This window comes from Podarcis gaigeae (assembly GCF_964106915.1).
Source record: "Podarcis gaigeae genome assembly, chromosome: 15".
Taxonomy (NCBI): Eukaryota; Metazoa; Chordata; class Lepidosauria; order Squamata; family Lacertidae; genus Podarcis; species Podarcis gaigeae.
This window is the reverse complement of record NC_139692.1, coordinates 26325026-26337155: the sequence shown is the minus strand read 5'-3', so window position 1 is coordinate 26337155 and position 12130 is coordinate 26325026. Positions and strand designations below refer to the sequence as shown.

The window sequence follows — 12130 nt, the reverse complement described above, 5'->3', positions numbered from 1 at the left end:
TTAGATTCAAATCATTTTATCCCAATAACTTAAAATCCCAACAGTCATACTTTTGAAAAGGGTGTATTAAGAGATATCACTGAAGCAGAAAGGAATACAAAAGGGTTTATCACAATTGTACTTTGAAAGAAAGATTAGCATTGGAGCAGCAAGGTAATAATCCCAATATTTTGTTAAAGCCTGCTGACTGACGGGCAGCCATAGTGATTTTGAAAGCCTTTTCCACATTAGCCCTGCTCTCAGTGTTGAAACCATTTTCACCAAAGGGATAGGTGAGATCACATTCACACCATCAACAAAGTCTGAAAGTGCATATAAACATATATGTTTGGTCCAACATCACCAACAGAAATTCCACAGCCCTCATGTTCATGTTAAATCAAGCATCTTCCCAATGTTATTGTTAAAATGCCTATTAATTGCGGGTGGTAGTCTTGAATGGTGACTATAAAATTGTATTAAGGCATTTGGACATGATGCAAAATTTGGTTTGGAAATCTTGTAATCAGTAAATATATTGATGTGTTAAGACTGAAAGCAAGGTTGGGTAATATGATGTGGTTGGACTACAATCCCTATCATACCTGACCACTGGCTGATGGGAGCTGGAATCCAACAACATTGAGAGGTCTGCAGGTTCTCTTTAAAGATTATTTACAGAAACATTTTAAAATTAAGGAATGTTAGAAGGATGCTGGAATGAAGTTATGTGGTTTTAGCACTAACGTTATAAAGGATTAAGTAAAAATGGATTGTTAATGGGTGAGAATGTAAAGTTACAATATATTAAGATAAATTATTAAGATAAAAACAAAGATGGAAAGGATTTGCTGAAATAACTAATTGAACTAGAATACAAAAAAGGGAGGTGTGAGGAGGTCAAGGAAACAAGCAAATGAAAGATAAGACATGGAAAGATTGACTTGTTTTTTAATTGTTTTTATTTTTCTGTTTTTCTGTTTTCTGTTTTCTTTATTTTTTGTAATTTTTTGAAATCTCAAATATTACTTTAAAAAAGAGAGAGAGAGAGGTCTGCAGGTTCTCCATCCTCGATTCAAAGGTGGATATATCTTTCCCTGGTTTTGGAAAAACAACTGCCTTGCCACTATTTTGTGTGTGGCTCTGGTTGGTGGACCTTGGGCTTTAAGTGAAACAAAATTAGCTGTTGGTTTGCTACTGGTCTAAGTTGAAGGGGCTAGTTTTCATGTAGAAAGTCCCACACAGCTTGGGACATCATCTGTCTCTGTCTGATATACCTAATTGACACCTAATTATATACCTTATAGACATTGTGCTCTGCAGCTGTGGTCCTCCTGCAGGTACTATCTTTGGCCAGGGTGCAGTCTGACCTATTTTCCTTGGTATAAGAACAAGCATGAAGGAGGCCTCCCAGCCTGTTCACAGGTCCTTATATGATCAGTGAAAACAGTTGGTCCTGGCAAGTATTAACCGCTCTCAGTCTTAACCTGATAACTGCCATTTGTCCAGATTATAATTTGTCTGAATTAATTTTAAGATGTATTTTAATTAATTGATGCCTGTTTTTATGTATACTGTGTTATTCCTATGGCATTAGCTGCCCTGAGCCCAGCTCCAGCCGGGGAGGGCAGGGTACAAATAAAATGATGATGATGATGATGATGATGATGATTAGGTCCATTCTGCCCTTCTGGAGCTACTCTTCAGCAGGCACCATCTACTTAAGACCTACTTAAGACCTTCCTTTTTCAACAAGCCTTTTAGGAAAAGATCTTTACCAGTCTCCATCTGCAGTGGAATTGCTTTTAGATGTTTTATATTTTGTGTGTAGATCCTGCAAGCCTGATGTCTGCCCAGGCCTGTTTTCTGGCTCCATATGGAATTCAAGAGGGTGCTGGGCAAGACTGTTTGATCTCATCACCATCCCATATGAAATGAGGGAGCATCCCACATCCTTTTCTGCAGCTGTGCATTGCAGAGAGCGTGGTGGTGAGCAAAGCAACAGCCTTTTCAGGCAGCTTGTATGGCATTACTGATAGTTCCATGGGGGCAAGACATTGCTACTAGGGAAGGGAGAAATTCAATTTCAGTTTGTCTTTAAAAGCAAATATATCTCAGCCACAGTTTCTGATACAATACAAGAGTAGAAACACATTTATCATTCAAAAATTTGCTGTTCTCTGAATTTTGCAATACACTTCTCCAGCCAAGTAAAATGCGGAAAAGTGCATGTACGGGGGGGGGGGGGGGTGTGTGCATAAAAATGTATGAGTTGGTGCAAACAACACATCACATTACGGAAAGTTCCTTTGCAAAAATGTGTATATTGGGCAGAATTGTATACAAACATGCGTATAGTTAAGAGAAGTGCGTGCCAGAATGCTGATGAATTTTCACAAGGACTTTTTAAAAAATATATCAAAAAATGATGTGGACATGTGGAGAGGTTAGAAAAATTAGAAATGGCATGAAAACGAAATGGACAGATTTGCCTGCCTCCATTTGCTACCCAGAATGACGATGGTGGCTAACCTCACAAGAAGGATCAGTCACGTGTCAGGAATGAAATATGCCTCTTCTGTTCCAATTACTGACAAAGGGTTAAATGTATCAAGTAGGATTATATACCAAGAAAAAATTGAACCCAGTCAAAAATTTCGAAAACACTGCAGCACTGCACAGGGGTGGGTGGGAAGAGCAAGGGGGTGAGGCGGGGGTACCTTTGACCCAATTTGCAGAAGGCTAAGAGTCTCTAATCTTCAGTGTCTCTCCACAGAGTGCCTTGGGACAGAAGGAGCCAGAGACACAGACATGATGCATTGTTGTTGTTATAAAAGCGAGCTCCTCGCTTTGAGCATGTTTCCAAAGATAATCCATTTCTTTCTCTGGCTATCGAAGAAACAAGGAGCTCTTTCCCGAAAGCAGGTTTTTTCCTCTTCAAGGTAGCTGTCGCTTTTGTTTACTTAAGCACTTTTTATGCAAAGACTTTGTAAAGCTCCTTTGCAATCGTGACACTGAACAATAACCCTCGGAAGCTGGGAAAGTGCTGGAGCGAACTGTGACTTTCCATGCCTAAACAACATGCACTTTTTTTTCTTCTTTTTTTTAAAAAAGCAAACTTCTGGCAAATGGCCAGAACCATATGCACGGGTGTATGGATAGTGTAGTTATATAGTTTAGTCACTAGGTGGCACTGGACTTAACTGTATATGGATGGAGCCAGGAGTTTTTTTTTGTGTTCTAGACTTGTTTAAAAGAGACAATGGCTGCATGCACACCACAGTTTATTCCCCTCTTTTGCAGTGCTTCCCTAACTGTTAAACTCCACATTAAATTTGTGCTTTCACATAACACAGTTTGGGAAATTCAGCAGAATATGGCAAAAGCTCAGTGCTAATTTCTGTGTTACTTGCTTCCAGAATACAGTGGTACCTTGGGATGCGAACAGGTTCCATTCCAGAGCCCCGTTCGCATCCTGAGCAGAATGTAAGACACGACAGTGCGTCTGCGTGTGCACGGGTCGTGTTTCACCACTTCCTCGCATGCGCGTGATGTCATTTTGACCGTCTGCGTATGCATGAGCGGCGAAACCCGGAAGTAACACGCTCCGTTACTTCCGGGTTGCCGTGGAGCGCAACCCAAAAATACTTATCCTGAAGCGTATTTATCTTGAGGTATGAGTGTAATAATAATAACAACAATATGTAAATAACATTGAAACTGAAACCAGAGAGATGCTCATGTCACCAAAGGAAATTGCCAGTGGCTCTTGACTTTGCAGATTCCACCTAATGCTTAACAGCTTAACCCTGGTTCCCCCTTTGTGACATACATGCCAAGGCACCCAAGCCACAAAGTTCCCAGGAGAAAAATAAATCACACAGAAATGGAATATTTGGTTTATGGGTTCAAATAAGCCACAACTTTATTGGTTACCAATGTGAGCGGTTCTGGCTTAGGCATTGGGGTGAATCCAGGCTATATCTTGACTCCTGCCTGTTTGCAGGGAGTCCCCGGAATGGTAAACTACCAATAGGGGGTTCCCTATAACCTACGTCAGATAGTGGCAGCCCAAGGGGTCCCCTTGGCCCTAGCCCACGTCCAGGCTTTAGACAGTATTCACACCATTTAACAGGATACCCTTACTGAGGAGGGGCAGGCAAGGCAACAACCTCCCCTCCAACCAGACAAAGGCTTACCCAATGCCTAACCGTACAAAAGTTGTGACAATTTCTACTAGGTAGGCGAAAACCAAATGGCCGGTGCCAATTTGCCAAGTGGGAGAAAATCCTACCCAGCCCCAACAACATGGCAACCGACAACTGCCATAGCAAGGTCATATCAGAGCGAAGCATGAAAAGAGGGTGGGTGGGTAGGGTGATCTGACGAAGAAGCAAGGAAGAGGGAGCCGGCCGGCCAACCAGAAATTAAATGATCCGTAGCCACACCCACCCTGGTCACAGATTGGCTGGAGCTGTCCCCGGCACAGATAACATGACCGGCTGTGATGCGTGGGGAGGAGGGGTGATGCAGCGTACCTCCCCCTTACTCTGGAAAACTGTTGAGGCACGGCTGACTGGCTGCAACGCCATACACCAGATAAAAGGGGGAAAGCACTCTACTCTAGAAAAAGGTCACCCACACATGGACCCAGGTTGTATATACAAAAAAGCACTCATCAAGCCCTTTTGTTTTACTCTTGCCCTCCAACCCCTCACAACTCAACAGTGGTCCCTTCCACCACATTCTGTATTCAGCCCTGGTTTCTCAGCTTGGAATTCCCCATCTCCAAATTTGAGCAAGACCTTACCTTTGCTGCCAGACAGGTGCTTCCATGTAACTGTTGGTTCTGGTCTCCCAAAGGCCAAGCACAAAAGGGTGACGCTGCTGCCTTCGTTGACGGTGATGTCTGACGTTATGTTTATAATCTGTGGAGGAACTGCAAGAAGAGAGGTGGAAAGGAATGAATACCTGTTAAAAACGAATTCTGATGCTACTTATGGGTATGCCCTTCCCCTCCCACACTGAATTTGGGAAAATTAGATTATCTTGCCCAAATCCTGTTCTGTCAAGGGCAGCTGCTTTTTTGGGGGGGGGGATTCAGGGGCAACAAGCACATATATGGGTGAAGTTGACAGTCACAGCAAGAATTAGATGTAAAGCTACGTGATCATGTTAATGCACAGCAAGAATAAAGCATAATACTACCAATGAATATCATTATTTGCCAATTTGATTGCTAAGAATTCATTCCTAGGCATGACAGCAGCAGGAACCTCTGGTAGCTGTAGTTGGTTGACACATTGCACCATCCTGGGACCCCTCTCTCCCCCCTGGGACTCTTTATCTCCTCTGGGTTCCTCTCACAGTGCTTCCAGCTCTCATATTCATAGTCTGTATCCTGCTGAGGAAGATAATTGGTGCATTACTCGATCCCTTGTGAACCACACTTCAGAGGTCCCCAAGGACCTCCCCTAAGGGTCAGAGGGATGTGTTATGAGACTGCAGGTGCAGCTGTAGTCTTGTGACCCTGCCTGTCAAAGTCAAAGCATTTGACTTAACCAACTGGGGTCAAGAAGCCAACCACTTGTCAGTCATAGGTCAGGAGCTTTCTCTTTTGCATTCCTGCAATAGTGCTGACCCTAGCAGAATATGATTAAAGCTTTCAGGACTCCAACTTACCACTTTACAGTATTATGCCAGAATTGCAAATGCACAGTACAGGCCTGTGCCTGGGCACCTTTGAGGGCATCCAAAAGGGCAATAACACAAAACAATTAAAACTTCCGAGAACATATTAAAAGCAATCATCTAAAAACTTCTTTAAAAGCTATCACCTGCTCTCACAGCAAATAATTTCACAATTGCCAGAAACAAATCATTGAGCTACCAGAAACCCAGTCAAACAGGATTGTGTTTGGATTCTCCCTAAAGATTAATAGCACAGGAGACAAACATGCTTCACTAAGGAGGGCATTCCACAAACGGGAGCCAATATGCACACCAGTAACCAAGTAACTCCACAGTGGAGAGTCTAACTGGACCTTTGGGTGGAAACAAACTCCAAGTGTCTGATATCCAACATTCCCTCTATATTTAAGATTCCAACCCTCCCTCTGTCTATTTGATGTTGGCAATGAACACCAGAGGCCTGAAAATGTGCTGCAAAGAATCAGGAACACATGGATGTGTGATATTTGGGGGCTTCTGCAATCCTCAGCCCATAGAACTGTGAACATTGCTTCTATCCACTCCAAGCTTACAGCTGGGGCTAAGCATCTGGGGGGAACAGATTATCCACCCCCAATCTAGACTCTATACAGATTCAGTGATACAGTTCTACAAAATAGCACACAGCTGCCAATGTGAATGTCTTCTAAGTTCCTTTTCACCCTTTCCTTTTACAGTATCTTCTTCTCCCCCACCCCAACCATACACCTTGCCTTTTGAGGGAAGGAATTAAGAGCATTTTAAAATATCTTGAAAGATTCGGGGGAGGGAAGGAAGGAAGGGGGAGAGAGACTTTAGCTTTCAATCTGTTAGTCTGCTCCTGGCAATATAGCGTGCAGCATATTTAAAGGACAGCTGATGTCTTGTGGAAAGCTGAAAAACAACCTATGGAGAGAAATGATTCAGCCCTTTTGAATCTACATTTCCACTATATTTCTGTTCACTGGTTCTTTATTACAAAGGACACTGGCGCGAAAACATGTTCTTCAAGGATTCATCTGCGTCTCCGCTGTTTATTCCCCACCTGAATCATAATCTCTTGTTTGTGTCTTCACAGTTGGTTGCTATGGAAGTTATTATGTCCTTGGTATCTCACATTCACATCATGACGGCCGTAGAAAGGAATAAGAATCTTGTTGAAGGGGAAGGTGGGTTCCCCCTCCGGGCTGAAACCAAAGTCCATGGAGCCGCATTGAGAACTCCGCACGACTGAACAAGTTTGAGGTGTATATTTAAATGAAGGAGATAATCCAGGATTACAAGTTCAGACATGGAAGATAAAGTCCAGCATCACCACAGGCAAGGTGAAGAGCAAGCCAGCTCTGATAGGGGACACAGACAAAAGCACTCGATAGCAGCCACCTCCTGGCGTGGAAGATTAGGGAGGGGATCTCAGGTGTGACCCTTTTTTAAGAGATGCAAGTTATTGGATTTCACCTTCATACAGGAGTATCACAACTCCGCAGAGCAAGGGTAGCCAACAGGCTGCCCTCCAGATGCCACAGGACTGTAATTCCCATCATCTTGTGCTGATTGAGGCCACAACATCTGGAGGGCACCACGTTAGGTACCCCGAGGGATAGGGGAGAAAGTCACTCAGTTCACAGTGAAACAACCTAATTCACATGTCCTGAGCCAAGATGCAAACCAAAGGACAGCTCTCCTTCAAAATCCACAGCCTGCCAAATTTTGTGATGCACTTCCCCTAGCAAATACGGCATGCCCCCCAATGCATACAGTGGTACCTCTGGTTACGAACGCTTCTGGTTACAAACGCTTTGGGTTACGAACTCTGCTAACCTGGAAGTAGCTGCTCCTGGTTGCAAACTTTTGCCCCAGGAAATCACATGCCAGAGGTGCGTGAGCAGCGGGAGACTCCATGAGCGAAAGCACGCCTCGGGATAAGAATGGTTCCAGCTTAAGAACGGACCTCCGGAACAAATTAAGTTCGTAACCAGAGGTACTACTGTACATTAGTGAAAATGGTATCTGTTTTCTAAAAAGAGAGAGAAAAGTAAACAACTTCTCAATCCTCATGGTTTGGTGCATGACTCAACAACTTTTTGCACTTAATTCTATTGACTCTACTCAGAAGGGAGGAGAATAGACTCAGTGTACAATTCCAAATGAAGCCAGGATGCTAATTGACTGTACATTGCATGCAAAGGTGGCTGTGTTGGTCCATAAGAACAAGAAAATATCAAAGTTCACAGTTAAATAATGCATTTCTTGGAATCAGCCCAAATAACACCAAAGTGTGGTCAGCTTTCAAGTCCTCCAGACTTCTTTACGGGGAGAGATGTTACAGAAAACAGTTGGTGAGAGGGACATGGAAATATATTAAACAAACACAGATGTGGGCACACAAACTAGGCTTGTGTTGTAGCCATGAGGTCTTTATGTAGAGTCAGGGCAACTGACTTTTGGGTTTGGTGGGTGTGCGTCAGCAAACAAAGGGAATTAAGACTAAGAGAGATGAGTGGGGGGGTGCACGTGTAATCTCACTGTATACAAGTTGTACAAGTGACAATAAAGTATTTCAATGTGGACAAAGTTCCAAGAAGGAGTTGTAGGCTGAGTTAGTCCCTCCCTGGTGCTATGTAAGATATTTTGACACCTAAGATGGACCCCAAACTTGAGCTGCCCTCCCCGCCAGGGAAGAAGGGGTGAGGGAAGATCTACATCAGGAACAAAGAGGGAAAGAAAGATTGGCATTGGGATCTGCTACCCCAGTGAATCCTGCCAGCTGAGGCAGCAACCCCACCTTGCCTCATGGGTGGGTAGACTCTGTATGTAGGAATGTAGGGATCAGGACTATGGCATAGACACTACCTTATGCAGACTCAGAGCACTGATTCTGGAATAAAGAAACAATTAATGCTCCCCATGTCTAAGGAATTCAGGAATGGACTGCAAGGCAGATCTGTCCAAAACTTAAACAAAACACACAGGTTCCTGAGAGAACAGCAGCAAAGAGACACATGGCAGCCTTTAGTTTAAAAGTCAGGGGGTGATTTTGGATGGTTTTCTATCTCAAAACAGTCAAGGGAAGCCAAATGTTTCCTGTTTGTTTCCTCCATTAATTAAATTATGTTTCTTGTTTGGGTCAGTAGTAGCTGACATGCTTCTCTCTTGATGTTAGGGATGATGGGTCTTGGGAGTCAAAGCAAGAAGCTGGACAGATGTCTGCGGGGGTGCTCTAAGTCTGGGTTGCCTGCAGCAAAGAGGAAGCTGGACACGATGGTTTGCTAGGCCCCCAGCAATTCTATGATGATGTATTGAATATTGCATCAGCCCCAGAATCAAAAGAGAAAGATGGTGGGTTAGATGTGTGCCCTTCTGTCACTATGATTTTGGTAGAAGATCTATGGGTGGTATGCAGCTAAATAAACCTGCTAGTAAAGGAATTTTGGCTGCAGATGAAACTCCTCTCCCACCCCCAAATCATTAGGTTACAGATAAAATTCAGGAATGGGAAACCTGACACCTGGGGCAGACTTCCTGGCTTCTACCTGGCTGTTGGGAGCCTCCCCAGACCACAACCCACACCAGCCTTGCTTTGCATCCTCCTTCTTCGTACTGGCTAGAATGTGCTCTTGAACTCTGACAATGCTTCTCGCTTGCCTGGTAGACAAAGAGGGATGTGTAAGTGTTGAGTGCATGTGCATGTGGCCCCCAGAAGGTTGCTATGGAGGCAATGTGGCCCTCTATCTGGAAAAAGGTTCCCCAACCATTGTTTAAATCAAACATCCCTGTCTGTGTCCCCAGCTTATCACAGGCATTCTGAAGATAACTTTTATATAGCCCTAAAGCACATGGGACGCGGGTGGCACTGTGGGTTAAACAGAAGGTCAGCGGTTCGAATCCCCGTGACAGGGTGAGCTCCCATTGTTCAGTCCCTGCTCCTGCCAACCTAGCAGTTCGAAAGCACGTCAAAGTGCAAGTAGATAAATAGGTGCTGCTCCGGCGGGAAGGTAAATCGTGTTTCCGTGTGCTGCTCTGGTTCGCCAGAAGCGGCTTAGTCATGCTGGCCATATGACCCGGAAGCTGTACACCGGCTCCCTCGGCCAATAAAATGAGATGAGCACCGCAACCCCAGAGTCGGCCACGATTGGACCTAATGGTCAGGGATCCCTTTACCTTTACCTTTAAAGCACATAGTAAGATCCCCCCCACTTCCATTTCTTCTGGGTCCCCCCCAAACCCTCCTGAGTGGGGAAAGAGGGGGCAAGAGAGCACATGGAGAAAAGAGAGGCAGGGGAAGTTCTAATATGCAAGCAGAGAAATTTACCCTAGCATATCTGTTAAGCTGGGTAGTGCCCAAGATCTGGCTCTTTACAGTGAGCAAAATAATAACGTAGAGACAAAGGCTCGGAAAAAAATGCAAATCGCAGGCAACATCTTTGTATTGTGGCACATCAAGCCGTACCTGTGCTGATGGGCCGCAGCTCTTGAATTCCCCTTCTGAATGCCCCCACTTAGATAATACATTATATCATGTCATGTCAGATCAGATCCCATTCTATTTATGATTGCTTTTCTCCCCTATGTTGTATTTTGTGAAAGGAGATGATAGGGAATGAGAACAAATTATTGTGAATTGCAAGGATATAAATACACGCCATGATTCTAGTGACATCACAAACCACTCAAGCTGTGCTCTGGTGCTTTATAATGATTGTTTCCCGAGCATCTCTCAGCATGCGTATTCATAGCTTTGTTCGCAGCTATCCCCATATTTAATGCACACGAGGTGCACGGGTTTCACACAGGGTTGCTCACAAAACATCTGAATCTCTAGCCCAAATTTGGGGGTTCTGAATGGCTTGGATCTGTTTGCAGATCAGCTTCAAAGGGTTAACAAATAGCTCTTTTTTCTATTTTTATTTTATTTTAATTCCCTGGGTTCACACCACTACACATGTGCAATGTGGCACATCTTTTAAAAAAAATAAATTATTGCTAGTTACAGATATGCATGAGTGCATATGCACATGGAATAAATCAAAGAACAAAATCATGGTGCAAACATGGTCACATCAGTGCATGGTGTTTAAATCCACCTAATCATGATAACCTGCAGAAGTGGGAAGTGGGGTGGGGAGACAATGTCTTTTCATGTCGGTTCAAGGCCTGGGAGGCTTGGGTTCAAATCCCCACCCAGCCATGAAACTCACTGGGTGACCTTGGGCCGGTCTCTGCCTCTCAACCTAACCCACCTCACAGGGTTGTTGTGAGGATAAAACAGGGAGAACCATTCATGTCACCTTGAGCTCCTTGGAGGAAAAGCAGGACACAAATGTAATAAATAAAGAAAATAATTAATTTGAGAAGGGAAGCAAAAGATAGGCAGAGTCAACTTCACATTCCTACAGATACATTAAGATCTTAAATCGGTTTGTGTGGCTCCAGCAGGGGCCATCACCAAAGAGTTTTCCCTGCTGCTTACCCTATTTATTGCCTTTTGAGCACCAGGGGAAGAGAACTTTATACTTCATTAAGTTTTTTACATGCAGTTTTAATCTTCCTGACTGTTCTTTGCTGCTTTTATGTTAGCTTATCGTATTTACATGTTATTTTATTCATTGTGTGTGTGTGGGGGGTGGATTATAAACTGCCCTGGAAATCATAGAACTGTACAGTTGAAAGGGACCACGAGGATCATCTAGTCCAACCCCCTGTGATGCAGGAATATTTTGCCCAGCATGGGGCTCTAACCCACAACCAAGATTGAGCGTCTCACGGTCTACCAACTGAGCTATCCCAGCTGTTAAACAAAACTAAAGGGTGAGCTAAAAATACTCCGAATAACAAACAGAGCCTTCAGCAGCGTGGAATAACAGGACGGAAGCTGAGATAATCACCACTGAAATAGTGCTGCTAGCAAGCATGGCCTCCTTACGTTTCTCTGTGCTATTCCTCTGCAACAAGGTGAACATGCCACTCTTCCCCTCCCTCTGCGGGAGTGTCAAAGCCCCCACCACGCTCCTCTGAATCTGGACATCCTGGTCCCATCCACGGTTCAGGCACAGTGATGATGACCTAGTGCTAGGGGAGGGAGGGAAGAAATTGATGAAAACATGTATGGGTTGTTGCCTGGCAACCACCCATGCACATCCTCTTCATTCTCCCATATTGTCCTGCTCTTCCTTAGAACAGGCCTCCCGCTGATTAGGAGGTGAGGAGGGGGAGAGGCGAGGCAAAGCAAGGCAAGGTGGAGGCGAGCCCTGGGTACCATCGGAGCATCTCTGTATGTCAGCAACCCTTGCTCAGTAGGAGTTTGGCCTGCTGGGTCAGGAGAGATGGACTGGAGGAGGAGCATCTGTCACAATGACACCTCCACATTCCACTTTGCTTTTCTGACGTTGCATTTTTCGTTATATAATAATGGTTGATGGTTGGAATGGTTCTTTGTTTAAAG

At 44.2% G+C, this 12130-nt stretch overlaps 1 protein-coding gene across 5 annotated transcripts in view; it reads right to left on the bottom strand.

Annotated features, from left to right (window-relative positions):
- Nucleotides 1-12130, bottom strand: part of LOC310832633 (opioid-binding protein/cell adhesion molecule homolog) — a 706658-nt gene that overhangs the window by 77016 nt on the left and 617512 nt on the right. For all 5 annotated transcript variants that reach the window (XM_083714772.1, XM_083714771.1, XM_083714774.1 and 2 more), the window contains one exon: nucleotides 4790-4918. In XM_083714772.1, coding sequence (XP_083570898.1) covers nucleotides 4790-4918 — 129 coding nt within the window. The remainder of the gene's footprint in view (nucleotides 1-4789; nucleotides 4919-12130) is intronic.